General features: G+C 45.0%; 1 protein-coding gene across 3 annotated transcripts in view; it reads right to left on the bottom strand.

The window, feature by feature from the left end:
• LOC112230892 (collagen alpha-1(V) chain) overlaps window positions 1-16,562 on the bottom strand; it is a 127,192-nt gene that overhangs the window by 37,360 nt on the left and 73,270 nt on the right. For all 3 annotated transcript variants that reach the window (XM_042311160.1, XM_042311161.1, XM_042311162.1), the window contains exons 8-20: window positions 15,901-16,446; window positions 15,737-15,793; window positions 13,695-13,736; window positions 10,277-10,339; window positions 9,916-9,990; window positions 5,854-5,946; window positions 5,706-5,762; window positions 5,431-5,484; window positions 5,158-5,211; window positions 4,753-4,860; window positions 4,571-4,624; window positions 4,113-4,157; window positions 2,301-2,354 (exon numbers count right to left, since the gene is read on the bottom strand). In XM_042311160.1, coding sequence (XP_042167094.1) covers window positions 2,301-2,354; window positions 4,113-4,157; window positions 4,571-4,624; window positions 4,753-4,860; window positions 5,158-5,211; window positions 5,431-5,484; window positions 5,706-5,762; window positions 5,854-5,946; window positions 9,916-9,990; window positions 10,277-10,339; window positions 13,695-13,736; window positions 15,737-15,793; window positions 15,901-16,446 — 1,302 coding nt within the window. The remainder of the gene's footprint in view (window positions 1-2,300; window positions 2,355-4,112; window positions 4,158-4,570; window positions 4,625-4,752; window positions 4,861-5,157; window positions 5,212-5,430; window positions 5,485-5,705; window positions 5,763-5,853; window positions 5,947-9,915; window positions 9,991-10,276; window positions 10,340-13,694; window positions 13,737-15,736; window positions 15,794-15,900; window positions 16,447-16,562) is intronic.

The following is a 16,562-nucleotide window of genomic DNA, read 5'->3' as shown; positions in this document are numbered from 1 at the left end:
GTTGGAGTCATTAAAACTCATTTTTGAACCACTCCACAAATGTCTTGTTAACAAGCTATAGTTTTGGCAAGTCGGTTAAGACATCTACTTTGAGCATGACACAAGTCATTTTTCCAACAATTGCTTACAGACAGATTATTTAACTTATAATGCACTGTATCACAATTCCAGTGGGTCAGAAGTTTACATCCACTAAGTTGACTGTGCCTTTGAACAGCTTGGAAAATTCCAGAAAATTATGTCATGGCTTTAGAAGCTTCTGATAGGCTAATTGACATCATTTGAGTCAATTGGAGGTGTACCTGTGGATGTATTTCAAAGCCTACCTTCAAACTCAGTGCCTCTTTGCTTGACATCATGGGAAAATCTAAAGAAATCAGCCAAGACCTCAGAAGACCTCAGCCAAGACCTCAATTGTAGACATCCACAAGGCTGGTTCATCCTTGGGAGCAATTTCTAAACACCTGAAGGTACCACATCTATCTGCACAAACAATAGTACGTATAAACACCATGGGACCACTGTCATACCGCTCAGGAAGGAGACGCATTCTTTATTCTATAGATGAACGTACTTTGGTGTGAAAAGTGAAGATCAATCCCAGAACAACAGCAAAGGACCTTGTCAAGATGCTGGAGGAATCAGGTACAAAAGTTTTTTATATCCACAGTAAAACGAGTCCTATATCGACATAAACTGAAAGGAGGCTCAGCAAGGAAGAAGCCACTGCTCCAAAACCACCATGAAAAAGCCAGACTATGGATTCCAGCTGTACATGGGGAGAAAGATTGTACTTTTTGGAGAAATGTCCTCTGGTTTGATGAAAAAAATAGAACTGTTTGGCCATAATTACCATCGTTATGTTTGGAGGAAAAAGGGGGAGGCTTGCAAGCTGAAGAACACCATCCCAACCGTGAAACACGGGGGTGGCAACATCATGTTGTGGGGGTGCTTTGCTGCAGGAGCACAATTTCACAGGTACACTTCACAAATTAGATAGCATCATGAGGTGGCAAAAGTATGTGGATATATTGAAGCAACATCTCAAGACATCAGTCAGGAAGTTAAAGCTTGGTTGCAAGTGGGTCTTCCAAATGGACAAAGACCCCAAGCATACTTCCAAAGTCGTGGCAAAATGGCTTAAGGACAACAAAGTCAAGGGATTGGAGTGGCCATCACAAAGCATTGACCTCAATCCCATAGAGAATTTGTGGGCAGAACTGAAAAAGCGTGTGCGAGCAAGGAGGCTTACAAACCTGACTCAGTTACACCAGCTCTGTCAGGAGGAATGGGCCAAAATTCACCCAACTTATTGTGGGAAGCTTGTGGAAGGCTACCAGAAATGTTTGACCCAAGTTAAAGAATGTAAAGGCAATGCTACCAAATACTAATTGAGTGTATGTAAACTTCTGACCCACTGGGAATGGGATGGAAAAAATAAAAGCTGAAAGAAATCATTCTCTCTACATTCACATTCTTAAAATAAAGTGGTGATCCTAACTGACCTAAGACAGGTAAGTCTTACTAGGATTAAATGTCAGGAATTGTGAAAAACTGAGTTTAAATGTATTTGGCCAAGGTGTATGTAAACTTCCGGCTTCAATTGTATATACGCTGTAGATACCTTCCCCAATCTGAACCAACATGCTATCGGGACAAGGGGAGATTTCCCTCACATCAAATGATGTAGAGAAGGTAATGTGGGAGACATTAATAGCTCCGTATCTATAGCCATAGCCCTTCTTATCATCTGATGTATGAAGTGAACAGGAGGCTGGCTGAGAACGGCTCATAATAATGTCTGGACCGGAGCAAACGGAACGGCATCACCATGTGCTTGACGCATTTGATAGCGTTCCAATCATTTCACTCCAGCCATTACCACGAGCCCATCCTCCCCAATTAAGGTGCCACCAACTTCCTGTGATGTTGTGGAGTTGTTGTATGTGGTATTTCCCTGTGGGTGTCGTTAAAAAAATCTGCCGTTGTGCCCTTGAGCAAGGCACTTAACCCTAGTTTGCTTCAGGGGCGCCGTACTACTATGGCAGACCCTGTAAAAGAACTAGCTGTGCCTTTCTGGTGTATGTGACAATAAACATCATTTTTGTTTTGTTTGTACTTTGTACTTTTGTTAGTTTTGCTACGAGCTGCAGAAATGAATTCCCTCGATGGGGAATCCACGTATCCACTACATCTGTATCTGAATTTGAGTGTGAAATGAAAGTGTGTGTGACTGTGTGTGTGGGTATGTATGTCTGTGTGTGTGTGCAAGTGTTTGCGTGCGTGCATTCTAAACTCACAAGTTGCCCGGGAGGTCCCTGAGGTCCCTTTGGTCCCAGCAAACCACGAGGTCCCTGGAGAGAGAAAGAAACAATTGATCAAAATATGTTTCAAACAACATCAACACCAGGATCTTTTTCAAAAGTTACTAAATAAATATAGAATTTTGTTAAATGTAGATATAAAATTCCTTGTCACAACAATGAATAATGGATTTTCATCTAAAACATGCTTGAAGCTTCTTGAATCGTTCTGCGCCGTCCTAGACTGATTTCACTATTCTTGATGTCTGCTCTTTTCAATGCTCTCAAACATTCGTATCGTAGTGCTGTGGCTCAAAGCACCTTCCTCTCAGAGCAAGTAAATTTCAGAAAACAAGTGGTTGTACCACCCCCTGGTGGTGTGTCTAAAATACTGCACCACACAATTGACCACTAATGATTCTCTCCCAGTCTCTTCCTCGAACTCCCATCCTCTCTACCTGTCTCATTTCTCCTCTCCGCAGGGGGAAATCCTGTCAGAGAGGAAGGGAAGCTCGTCTGTAGACGTATAGGAGCCTGTCCACCAGCCGTGAGGAAAGCAGGCTGTGAACAAGAGGAATCTACCCTCAGATTCACATATAGGCTAGTGAGCTAAATAACTAAAGCTGTGTACAAGACTGTGTGCATATACCATTAGCTGGACTTTATGTCATATCCTGTTCCTAGATATGTCAACACGTGCTTTATTGAGATGCAAGTGTCACAATGACAATGTTTTTACCAATGACCGGCATTTGTGTCCGTGTATGCTGATGATTCAACCTTATACACATCGCCAACCACAGCTAATGAAGTCACTGAAACCCTTAACAAAGAGTTGCAGTCTGTTTTGGAATGGATGGCCAGTAATAAACTGGTCCTGAACATCTCTAAAACTAAGAGCATTGTATTTGGTACAAATCATTCCCTAAGTTCTAGACCTCAGCTGAATCTGGTAATGAATGGTGTGGCTGTTAAACAAGTTGAGGAGACTAAATTATGTTGTGTTACCTTAGCTTGTAAACTGTCATGGTCAAAACACAAAGATTCAATGGTTGTAAAGATGGGCAGAGGTCTGTCTGTAATAAAGAGATGATCTGCATTTTTGACACCACACTCCAAAAAGCAAGTCCTGCAGGCTCTAGTCATATCTTGATTATTGTCCAGCTGTGTGGTTGAGAGCTGCAAGGAAAGACCTAGTTAAGCTGCAGCTGGCCCAGAACAGAGCGGAATGTCTTGCTCGTCATTGTTGTCAGAGGGCTGATATAAACACTATGCACGCCAGTCTCTCTTGGCTAAGAGTTAACACATTAAAGTGTTGAAAATCCCAAATTGTTTGCATAGACACCTTACACACAGCTCTGACGCACACACTTATCCCACCAGACTTGCCACCAGGGGTCTTTTCACAGTCCCCAAATTCAAGAAAGCGTACAGTATTATATAGAGCCCTTATTGCACGGAACTTCCTTCCATCTCATATTGCTCAAATAAACAGCAAACCTATTATTATTATTATAAACAGATAAAGCAACACCTCGCGGCACAACGCCTCTACCCTATTTGACCTAGATAGTGTGTGTGTATACATTGATATGTAGGGTACGTGTGCCTTTATAAAAATGTATATAGTTCTGCCCTTGAGCTGTTCATGTCTAATGATGTTCTGTATTATGTCATTCTGTATTATGGTTCGTGTTGAACCCCAGGAAGAGCAGCTGCTGCTTTTGCAACAGCTAATGGGGATCTGAATAAATTACCAAAAAATACCAAACGACAAGGTGGTAGATCTTAAAAAAGGTCAACACTTACTGGCTCACCAGGCAGACCACGTGGCCCAATCTCTCCATCGTCTCCCTGAAAACAGAACGTGACATGATCAGAACAGGAAGCGGGAGGTCGGAGTAGAGGAGAGAGGGTGATGGGGAGAGGAGGTATGAAAGGAGGGGAAAGGAGGAGAGTACAGATGTAGCGCAGTAGGATGAGCCAGACGGGGAGTGAGTGATGGTGTGAGATGAGTGATGGTGTGAGATGAGAGATGGTGTATGTGAGGAGGATGGCTGATTTACATGACTGACGGCAGACACTTAGATCACACACACTTACCAATCACACATACGCAGACACACACACACCGCACGGACATACTGACCTACGGACGCATACACACACACACACACACAGGAGGATGAAGAAATATCGAGCAAGAAAAATTGGGTAGAGATGATAAGAGATGTCGGGAGGGAGATAGGATGTGTGGTGGTGCTTACTCTCTCTCCATCCTCTCCTGTGGGTCCGGGAGGTCCATGGGGACCAGCTTCGCCCTAAATGAACCAACATAATACAGATCAGTGACACACACAGACAATCACAATGGCAAAGACACACAAACATTGGACTAGAAAATACAATGTAGATTAAAAAAAAGAAAAAGAAAAGGGGTTTGACTTACTCTGTGTCCCTTCTCACCAGGAAGTCCGGCTAAACCATCGAAACCTCTGTCTCCCTTGGTTCCGGTCTGACCAGGCATGCCTCTGGCTCCGTCAGATCCAGCACGTCCCTGGAAACACAGAATATATAGACCTTACAACACCTAGCAACAATAACACTTCAATCACTTCCCTCTCCTTCCTGAAGGGCACAATCCTTTTTATTTTTTGTTTTATTTTTTACTTTATTTAACCTGGAAAGACCTTTTGAGGTTAGAAACCTTTTGCAAAGAGAAACCTGTCAAGAGCTCAGCATGAAGTAGTCAGCGTAAACATACAACACAAGAGCAATACAATACATGAATAAAATCAATCCTAATCTGCATGCCAAACTAAAATGCCAGTGCAAGAGTCCCAATTACACTTACCCTTCTACCAGGCTTCCCAAGGGGTCCATGAGAACCCATTGGTCCACGAGGTCCCTGAAACAATGAACAATGTTACTGGAGAACCCAACAAGAGAACCCTACCACAGAACCCCCCAAAAAAAAGGAACCCTAATAAAAGAACCAAAGTAAGTTGTGTTTACAGCATAGCCCTGCATAGCCCAGCATAGCGATTACAGGAGAGTGGTTCTAGTGGTTCCAGTGGTCTAGAACATTCAGTGGTTCTAGTGGTCTAGAACCTTCCATCTGCCTTACCTGAGGACCAGTCTCTCCAGAATCTCCCTTCAGTCCAGACACACCTGGAGAACCCTGGGAGGAGGACAAACACAACAAGGTCACACAAAGGTCATGGTAGACCCCAGATCAGGCCACAGCCAAAACACTATTACTGTTGTAGCATCAGAATTACAATTTCAATATGATCTTATCAACTATGAGCACCATCATTATTTATCCTCAGGCTGTGTATGTGACAGTGGTTAGTGTTTGTGTGTCTGTGAGGGGAAACTGAGGAAGACTTTGGTACGTACCAGAGGACCAGATCTACCAGTCAAACCCATAGGGCCAGTAGGACCACGCATCGCAAGCTGGAGAGAGAAAACAGCACTTTGTAAGAGAGATACAAAATTGTGTGTATGTGTGTGTGTGTGTGTGTGCGTGAGTGTGCGTAACCCTTACCCTGGCCTGTTGCATGATGGCTTGCATCTGAGCCTCCTGAGCAGACACCTGAGGTCCCTTCTGTCCAGAGTCTCCTCCAGAACTGAACCGGAACTGAAGGTGAAAGCAGAACTCAGAACCAATAATCAGACCCATCCCACTGGGCAAAAACTCTGTGAATCAACGTTGTTTCCACATCATTTCAACCCCCAAAAATCAATGTGATAACGTTGAATCAACGTGATTGGATTTGCAATAAGTCATCAACATAAGGGCATTTTGTCTATTTACTTGAGTCATTTTCTATTAAGGCATCTTTACTTTTACTCAAGTATGACGGATTACAAGGGAAGACCCAGCCGTGATCTGCCCAACTCTTCCAGACGAACTCAATGCATTTTATGCACGCCTCGACAACAACAGCACCGTACCGTGCGTGAGGGGCCCCACCGACCCAGAGGACCTCGCTCTCTCCGAGTCCGACGTGAATCAGGCCAACACACGGGCCGCGGGGCCGGACGGTATTCCAGGACGCGTTCTCAGAACAAGCACAGATCAGCTGGCAGGCATATTCACGGTCATTTCCAACCTCTCCTTGTCCCAGTCTGTAATCCCCGCGTCTTATACTGAACATCATCATTCCTGTTCCCAAGAACTTTAATGCTTCATGCCACAATGACTACATCCCTGTAGCACTCACATCTGTAATCATGAAGTGCTTTGAGAGGCTCGTTATGGCACACAACTCCATCATCCCAGCCACACTAGGCCCACTCCAATTTGCATACCGCCCCAACAGATCGCACTCCACATGGCCCTCGCCCACCTAGATAAGTGAAATATCTACAGTGTGTGAGAATGCTGTTAATTGACTACAGCTCAGCGTTCAACACCATAGTGCCCTCAAAGCTCGTTACCAAGTTTAGGACCCTGGGACTGAACACCTCCCTCTGCAACTGGATCCTGGATTTCCTGATGGGCCGACCCCAGATGGTGAGAGTAGACAACATCATATCCGCCATGCTGACCTTCAACATAGGGGCTCCACAGGGGTGTGTGCTTAGTCCACTCCTGTACTCCCTGTTCATCTACGACTGTGTGGCCACACACAACTCCAACACCATCATCAAGTTCGCTGACGACTCGACGGTAGCATACTTGATCACCGGTGACGATGAGACAGCCTACAAGGAGGAGGTCAGTGACCTGGAAGTGTGCTGCTGGGACAACAACCTTTCCCTCAACGCCAAAAGAGCTGATTGTTGAATAGAGGAAACAGGGGGGTGAGCATGCCCCCATCCACATTGACGGGGCTGCAGTGGAGCGGATCGAGAGCTACAAGATCCTCGGTGTCCAAATGGTCCACTCAAACACGCACAGTCATGAAGAAGGCACGACAGCGCCTCATCCCTCTCAGGAGGTTGAAAAGGTTTGGCATGGGCCCTCAAATCCTCAAAAATTGAGAGCATCTTGACTGGCTGCATCACTGCTTGGTATGGCAACAGCACCGCCCTCGATGGCGCTACAGAGGGTTGGTAAGTCTGACAACAACAGGCTCCTGAGCAGCCTCTATCCCCAAGCCATAAGATTGCTAAATAGTTAACAGAATGGCTACACAGACTCTCTGAGTTGACCCTTGTACTTTATTTCTACTGACTCAACACACGCAACCTCACATACAATCATCATTTCAGCTGCTGCTACTCTGTTTATCATATATCCTGAAGCCTAGTCACCTTACCCCTATCCATATCTACCTCTATCACTCCAGTATCCCTGCACATTGTAAATATGGTATTGAAACTGATCCTATATATACCTTCTTACTTTCTCGTGTTCTTCTTACTTCTTATTTTTATTTCTCCTGTGTTTTTGATCTACCTTATGTTATTTTTAGTGCTACATGGATATTGATTACTCCATTGTTGGGTTTGGAGCGTCCAAGAAAGGCATTTCACTGTACTTCTGCACGTGACATTAAAACTTGAATCCCCTGTCCATCTCTAACAACACAGATGAGGACAGTCCAGCGTAAGCAGATACAGGTACATGGACAAAGAGACAGACAAGGCAGAGAGTAAGAAAATAATAGAGACCTCAGCGGGGTAAGAAAAGGTCAAGTCAGCTTACAGGCTAAAATAGCTCATCTTCAAAAAGAATGTCTAAATAAATCAAAATATGATTTATATATATTTTTTTAAAGCAATTAAAAGTACTCAGTTGCAAAAACCTTAGCTCATACATCAACTGCCTGGTTATGGCCCTTTTCCCCATCCAGATGCTTACACTGGCATCTAGTGGTGATATGTGCGTAGTGCAACCTGCATTTTCTGACCAACATCTGGAGTTGAATGATCCAACAAAGATGTGCTTCTGTTTCTGTTACTGTTGGAATGAATAACAACACAACAGTGGGGAAGGTTTTTCACCACAACCGTGACCTTGTTATTATACAAATAGGGGAAAAAATAACATTGAACACAGGATTGCATGAAGCTGGCAAACCTTGCTTTCTTCAACACAGGGACATCTCTCTAGCTAGGCTATATTTCTTGATATTTCTCTTGTCCCTGGAGAGCCTCACCATTCCACCGTTCTCAATCAAACCAAACCATGACACAGACAATCTAACCATGCCTAGAGAGAGAGAGAGAGAGAGAGAGAGAGAGAGAGAGAGAGAGAGAGAGACCAGGGGCACACAAATAGGGTCTTACTGCCTAATTTCCAAGCACACTATCCAACTCTCCACAATCAAACATACCTATATTTGGCCCGAGTTAACGTGTTGACATGGCTATTGCTCACAACTACAACTAATAACAAAGGTATAATGCATAGCTATAAAGCACAGTTATAAGGCATGCGGTTGTCCCACCTAGCTATCTGAAGATGAATGTACTAAACTGTCGCTCTAGACATGTCGGTCTGCTAAATGACTCAAATCTAAGCTCTCATTATGTTTTAACAAAATGAAAACATTTAAAAGGGCCTGTGCTTTACAGTTGCACCTTGACCAGACTAAGGCTAAGTTCATGTCCAGACATATTGGCCTGACTTTCCTAGACGGCTCTGCTCTGCGGTCTCCTGAGACTTCAGCAGGACATCTGGACAAGTCATCACACTCAGGAGCAGCAGTAAAGCAGAACAGTAAAGAAACAGAAAGGCTAGCTATTCACTTTAGCCTTCGCAGCTGTGATCACAGGAAGGAACACTTAGACCTGTTCTACTTCCTGTCTGAGGCTGGAGGACTTCCTGTAAGACTCCTATATCTGTCAATTGGGCTGGAGTCTGAGGACAAGAGGAAGGCGGGGGCTGGGGGGCTGGAGATTGGGGAATAGTGTGAGGTAATCATCTCATTAGTAAGAAGGGGAGAAGAGAAGGGGAATGAGAGGCGAGGAAGAGCCGAAGTGAGTGAGTCTGAACGAGCGGAACCACAGCCTCCTAAAGCTTCAACTAGGAGGTGCTAGAGTGCTGACTTACAGCAGAGCATTCTCTGATTGGACTATCTATTTACGGGGCGGGGCCAGAGAGGAAAAGTATTTGATTCAGAAGGAGACTCCCTCCTTGCGTTCCAGAACAGAGATCTCTAAATACCCTCCGACACAATAAAACACACATCCCACATAGCTAACTTCACACACAGGTCAGGACACAGTGACCCAAACCCCACAGAACTCCGATATCGATATTATCAGCATTCTATCAGATAATGCAACGAAGCGAAGAGAGAATTAGCCGTGCGACAAACCTAACAAATATGCCGGCAGCTTGAGAACAGCAGTACAGAAGGGGACATGATTAGGATGGAAGATTAACAAGAAAGTCTGCCAGACAAAGACACATTCACACACACACACAATAGCCAACAAGCCAACATAGAATATACAATTATGAACGTACACACATGCATAAACATACAGGCGTTATTACTGAACATGAGACATACTTTCTGTTCTTGATCTATATCTATACACTTATTCTTGAAGTGTCAGATAATGTTATTTACTTACATGCAGCATCAGGGAAGTCTACATATTCTAGATCTGTGTATTCTAGAGCTGTCAGCCAATGTTATTTACTTACAGGCAGCATGAGGACAGTCCCTGGAGGTCCTGGCAGACCATCCGCACCAGGAAGACCAGCACGACCATTCGGACCCTGTGACAGAGAGATAGAGAGAGAGAAGGGGTGGGGGGATTTACTCCAACAAGGTCAAAATGTACACATGTACAAGTTTTGTCAAAAATCTGACGCGTTTGTATTCCTGGCATCATTTACCTGGACTAAACTTTTACAGGTGTATATCAATAGCTTGATTTACACCTTTTGGTTTTATTGTAACAGCTACATATGTGATGATGTGTTTGTGTGTGTGTGTGTGTGTCCCCCGTGTAGTTATTTATATGTCGTTGTGTTTTACTGGTGAGGTGTCCTTGTTACTCACCCTCTCTCCTGCGTCTCCGGGGCTGCCCGGGGAACCGGAGGAACCTGGGGGTCCAGGGAGACCCTGTTTCACAACAATACACATCATCAGACAAAGAGAACGGCACACACACGCAATCACACTCATACGTACACACAACAAAATGCTACTCACGCAGTAACATACAGTGCATTCGGAAAAGTATTTAGACCCCTTGATTCCCCCCCCAACCCCCGCATTTTGTTACGTTACAGCCTTATTCTAAAATGGATTAAATCGTTTTTTCCCCCCCTAGTCAATCTACACACAATACCCCATAACGTCAAAGCAAAAACAGGTGTTTAGATTTTTTTTGTGCAAATGTATAATAAAAAATAAAAAAACGGAAATATCACATTTAGATACATATTCAGACCCTTTAGTCAGTACTTTGCTGAAGTACCTTTGGCAGCGATTACAGTATCGAGTCTTCTTGGGTATGATGCTAGGTTGACACACCTGTATTTGGGGAGTTTCTCCCATTCTTCTCTGCAGATCCTCTCAAGCTCTGTCAGGTTGGTTGGGGAGTGTTGCTGCACAGCTATTTTCAGGTCTCTCCAGAGATGTTTGATCAGATTCTAGTCCGGGCTCTGGCTGAGCCACTCAAGGACATTCAGAGACTTCCTGAAGCCACTCCTGCATTGTCTCGGCTGTGTGCTTAGGGTTTTTGTCCTGTTGGATGTTGAACCATCACCCCAGTCTGAGGTCCTGAGCGCTCTGGAGCAGGCTTTCACCAAGGATCTCTCTGTACTTTGCTTCGTTCATCTTTCCCTCAATCCTGATTAGTTTCACAGTCCCAGCTGCTGAAAAACATCCCCACAGCAAGTTGCTACCACCACCATGCTTCACCGTAGGGATGGTATCCAGTATCCCTGCACATAGTAAATATGGTATTGAAACTGATCCTATATATAGCTTCTTACTTTCTTGTGTTCTTCTTACTTCTTATTTGTATTTATTGTGTGTTTTTGTTCTACCATGTTACTTTTAGTGCTACATTGATATTGATTACTCCATTGTTGGGTTTGGAGCATTCAAGAAAGGCAATTCACTGTACTTCTGCACGTGGCATTAAAACTTGAATCCCCTGTCCATCTCTAACAACACAGATGAGGACAGTCCAGCATAAGTGGACAAAGAGACAGACAAGGCAGAGAGTATGAAAAGGTTTCCTCCAGACGTGACACTTGGCATTCAGGCCAAATAGTTCAATCTTGGTTTCATCAGACCAGAGAATCTTGTTTCTCGTGGTCTGAGAGTCATTTAGGTGCCTTTGGCAAACTCCAAGTGGGCTGTCATGTGCCTTTTACTGAGGAGTGGATTCCGTCTGGCCACTCTACCATAAAGGCATGATTAATGCAGAAATGGTTGTCCTTCTGGAAGGTTCTCCCATCTCCACAGAGGAACTCTGGAGCTCCTCTGTGGAGCCTGACTAGGGCCCTTCTCCCCCGATTGCTCAATTTGGCCAAGTGGCCAGCTCTAGGAAGTCTTGGTGATTCTAAAATTCTTCCATTTAAGAATGATGGAGGACACTGTGTTCTTGGGAACCTTCAATGCTGTCAACATTTTTTGGTACCCTTCCCTAGATCTGTGCCTTGACACAATCTATGGACAATTCCTTCGACCTCATGGCTTGGTTTTTGCTCTGACTTGCACTGTCAACTGTGGGACCTTATATAGACAGGTGTGTGCCTTTCCAAATCATGTCCAACCAATTGAATTTACCACAGGTGGACTCCAATCAAGTTGTAGAAACATCTCAGGGATGATCAATGGAAACAGGATGCACCTGAGCTCAATTTCGAGTCTCATAGCAAAGGGTCTGAATACTTATTTAAGTAAGATATTTCTGTTTTTCACTTTGTCATTATGCGGTATTGTGTGTAGATTGACGAATGAAATGTGTAATTTAATCAATTTTAGAACAAGGCTGTAACTTAACAAAATATGGAAAAAGGGAAAGGGAGAAGAGAGAGGAATGTATGAGGAAGTATGAGGTAGGCAGTCTATTAGAAGATACATCTCAACTGGTGCCCCGTTTCTCTCGCTCTACAAACTCTTACTCTATCATTTCTCTGCTGCTTGGTGGAGTGTCTGTCTTCTATAGCACCCAGCAGCTTGGGATCAAATAGACTGCAAGAGCAAGTGTGTCATAAAGGCGTCGGTAAACGAATAATAACTGGTCCCGGGACATCGGGGTAAACTAATGGTCTCTCTTGAGGAGTGGTGAGTCATGCTTTTACCACTCCGATTACTAAGGCTCTAGACTGGGAAGAAGCCCTGCCAAAATCACACTGAAAGGGCTTACAGTTTCACTCTCTCCAATTGTTACGCTAGTGGTGGCGTTCCAAAGCGAACAGTTGGGGGATAGCGACTGCTTCTCACCCAGAGGCAGACTACACAGGACATACGTGGGTGACACAGACTGAGATGCATCTCAGATTCCAACGGAAATCACTAGTCATAGACTGCCAAGGATGAGAGTGTGAGAGAGAGAGAGAGAGAGAGAGAGAGAGAGAAAGAAAGAAAGAAAGAAAGAAAGAAAGAAAGAAAGAAAGAAAGAAAGAATGAAAGAAAGAAAGAAAGAAAGAAAGGGAGATAGTGTTTATCTCCCTCCCTATATCTCTGAGTGTACAGAACATTAAGAACACCTTCCTAATATTGAGGTGCACCCTTCTTTAACCAGTCTCCTCCCCTTCATCTACACTGATTGAAGTTCATTTTAAGTGACATCAATATGAGATCATAGCATTCACCTGGATTCCCCTGGTCAGTCTATGTCATGGAGATATATATATATATATATTTATATAGTGTACAAAACATTATGAACACCTGCTCATAGTGTGTGAGCGAGAGAGAGAGAGAGAGAGAATGAGAACGAGAGAGCGAGCGAGCGAGAGATGTATTTATTCTTTTGGAACTTCTGTGAGTGTAATGTTTACTGTTCATTTTTATTGTTTATTTCACTTTTGTATTTTATCTACTTCACTTGCTTTGGCAATGTTAACACATGTTTCCCATGCCAATAAAGCACCTTGAATTGAATTGAGAGAGAGACATGTACAAACACACATACACACACAGAGGGGGAGAAATAGACAGACACAAATGGAGAGAGAGAAAGAATGAGAGAGTGAGAGAGAGCGAGAGAGAGATGGAGAGAGAGAGAGAGAGATACGTACACCCACAGAGTTGAAGAAATAGACTGAGACAAATGGAGGGAGAGAGAGATAGATAGAGGAAGAGAGAGACGGAAAGAGAGGCCGACAAAGAGGGAGCGAGAGAGAGAGAGAGAGAGAGAGAGAGAGAGAGAGAGAGAGAGAGAGAGAGAGAGAGAGAGAGAGAGACAGACAGAAAGATAGATAGACAGAAAGAGAGAATAGAGAGATATACTTACTGTTGGGCCTTCAGACCCGGGTGGACCCTCCACCAGCATTCCCTGAAACACACAAACACATCAGAGAGATGGATGGCTGCAGCCTGTAGAGCATGCAGCACTATCACCGTGTTTGTAAGCGTGCGCGTGTGTGTGTGTGTGTGCGTGTGACAGTGTGTGTACAACCCTGTGTGTGTATTCATTCATTCATTCATATGCATGCATTGCTTCAGTATGTGTGCAGATGTATACATGTCCAGACACATTCTGCATATCTACTCTCCATCCAGGAGTGTTGGGTAATTTAATATAAATTCCTTCCTGTCATTTCACTTAGCACTTCACATCAATCTGGGAGGAACCAGCGGAGGGTAAATAATGATCAGGACAAAGTAAGGAGGCTGATGGAACATGTTCAACATGCCCATGGATCAGGGGACTATGGGTAATAAGAACACAGGAACTCTGTGTCCTGGAGATCTGTCCCGGAGATCTGTCTCTGTTCAGCTAATAGCAGAGCCAAGGTGGGCAATTGCTCCTCCAGCTCCCAGCATGCATAAAGAAAGATGGCCTGGTCAGTAAGGGGGAGTGGGGGAGTGGGGGAGTGGGGGGGAGGGGTCTCATAGTAAGCACTCCTTGTCTCTCTGAACATGACCCTTGCCCACGACTCACTTAAAAACAGCAGCTCTCTGTCTCCGTCTCAACAGGGTGCGCTCGTAAAACACTCACAGATGAGCTAAAGCTAAAGGGCATGACAGTGAAGACTCATCCTTGTTTTTTTGTGGTGACCATTTTATGGGAAAAACATAACATAGACACAACTAAAGCCTTGGTTGGAATTATGTGATTTCAGCATTTTTTTGTTTGCCTGCAGCCCTGCAAAATCTCATTCAAGCCACATCTATTTTCCAAGTTTAAAAAAAATACATTTACTGCTCTACCTCTTAACATTCCGATAGTCATACATGTTCCTTTTGTTTGATGTGTGTCTATGGATAGGTGTGTGTGTGCGTGTGTATGGGCTCACGTCACCGTTTTCCTATAGTGCGTCTATCTGTCAAATACTTGGCGTAGATGTATGGCCAGGGATGTTTGACCCAGGAGTGACTGATCCCAGCAGTAAACAGATAGAGGAGTGTGTGTATGTGTGTGCGCATGCAAGCGCGTGTGTGTGTGTATGTGTGTGCGCGTGCAAGCGTGTGTGTGTGTTTATGTGTGTGAGTAGCCAGGGTGGGGCTGGAAGTGGGCTGGGGGTGGGGGGTTATGTCGTCATTGTAGACACACGGGGATTGGACTGGAAGGAGGGGGCTCCGCTCATTGTTGATTTAATATCCGAACTAGATGGACGACTCACTGGCTCATTCACTGAGGTAGGACACGGACACACACACGCGCACTCAGTCACACACATACAAACACTCCCACAAACACATAGTTAAGCCCAGTGACATTTGTTTAAATTAAGCAGCTGTGGATGATTATAGGGCTGAAGCCATGGGATTCAAAAACTCCCTTGATTCTGTGACTAAGTTTAGATTGAGGTGGTGCATTATGAATATCTATGTGTTGATGTGGATGCTTTGGATCACAAATTATGAATTGGCTGCCAGTGATGACATTGGTATACCAGAGACCGATGTAGAGGAATCAAAATCCTTGAGGTATAGCCGTGGCTTTAGCTCCTCGAGTTAACACTGTCATGGGTTCAAATCCCAAACTAGGGACTACCTGTTTATCTCTCTCTCTCTCTCTACCGCTCCGTTCCCAGCGGGTCTTTCCCTGGTCAGTGTTTATGCTAGCCCACAGTGTGTTTACAATCTCTAGATGTAGCCGTACTCCAAATGTTTACCCTCCGGGCCAGAGGAGGGCCTTGCTGCAGACCTGAGGGCCTTGCTGCAGACCCGAGACCTGTGTGTTTGTGTTATATGACTCACAATCAGTGGTGTGTGATATTTCATGGTTTGGATGTGAAATACACACACTCACGCAGACACACATGTGTTTAACACAATCTCTCACACTGACACACACACACACACACACACAGGAGAAATTATACTCACAGGCTCAATGATAGCAGGCTCTCCCTTCTGTCCTTTCTCTCCTCGAGACCCATCAACCTGCAGATGACACCGTCATCATGCCCTTCATCATCATCATCATCATCATCATCATCATCATCATCATCATCATCACTACTGCTGTCATCACCATCAGTCATAATTACCTGTCCATAGTATTCGTCTGTCTCTGCCGGCAGCACCTTTTTCCCCTGTCCACCGTAGTCCAGGTGTTCATAGCCATAATCTTCTTCCTCATACTCAGGGATGGACTCCTCCTTAAACCCAACACCCTCCAGATCAGTGTAATCTCCCTCAATATTCACACCCTGGCCACCTGCTCCCCTAGCAACGGAACCCCCGGCTCCAGCTCCCTCCGCACCGCCTCCGGCGCCCGCCGCACCGCCTCCGGCGCCCGCCGCCCCGCCTCCGGCTCTCGCCGCACCGCCTCCGGCGCCCGTTGCCCCGCCTCCGGCACTCGCCGCCCCGCCTCCGGCGCTGGCAGATCCACCCACAGAGACGGAACCGCCCCCAACAGAAACAGAACTGCCCCCGACTGATACGGATCCCCCACCGGCACCGATTTCGACAGTACTGCTGCTGCTGGTTCTGCTGCCGTGGCCACCTCCGCCGACTCCGTACTCATCCTCCTCTCCCTCTCCATAGGACAGGTCATAGCCCTCGCCATAGTTCCCATCGTAGGCTGTTGCTCCCTGAGAGACCAGCGAGGAAAGGATACAGAAGTGCGATGCAATGAGAATAGTACACTGTCACACAATGACAGATAATGGTAATCATCTTATCCTCCTGCTATAGCTGCTTTCCAAAC

The sequence above is a fragment of the Oncorhynchus tshawytscha genome, linkage group LG33 (genome assembly GCF_018296145.1).
Source record: "Oncorhynchus tshawytscha isolate Ot180627B linkage group LG33, Otsh_v2.0, whole genome shotgun sequence".
NCBI lineage: Eukaryota > Metazoa > Chordata > Actinopteri > Salmoniformes > Salmonidae > Oncorhynchus > Oncorhynchus tshawytscha.
The sequence above is the reverse complement of the archived record's forward strand: the minus strand, read 5'-3'. Positions and strand labels throughout refer to the sequence as shown.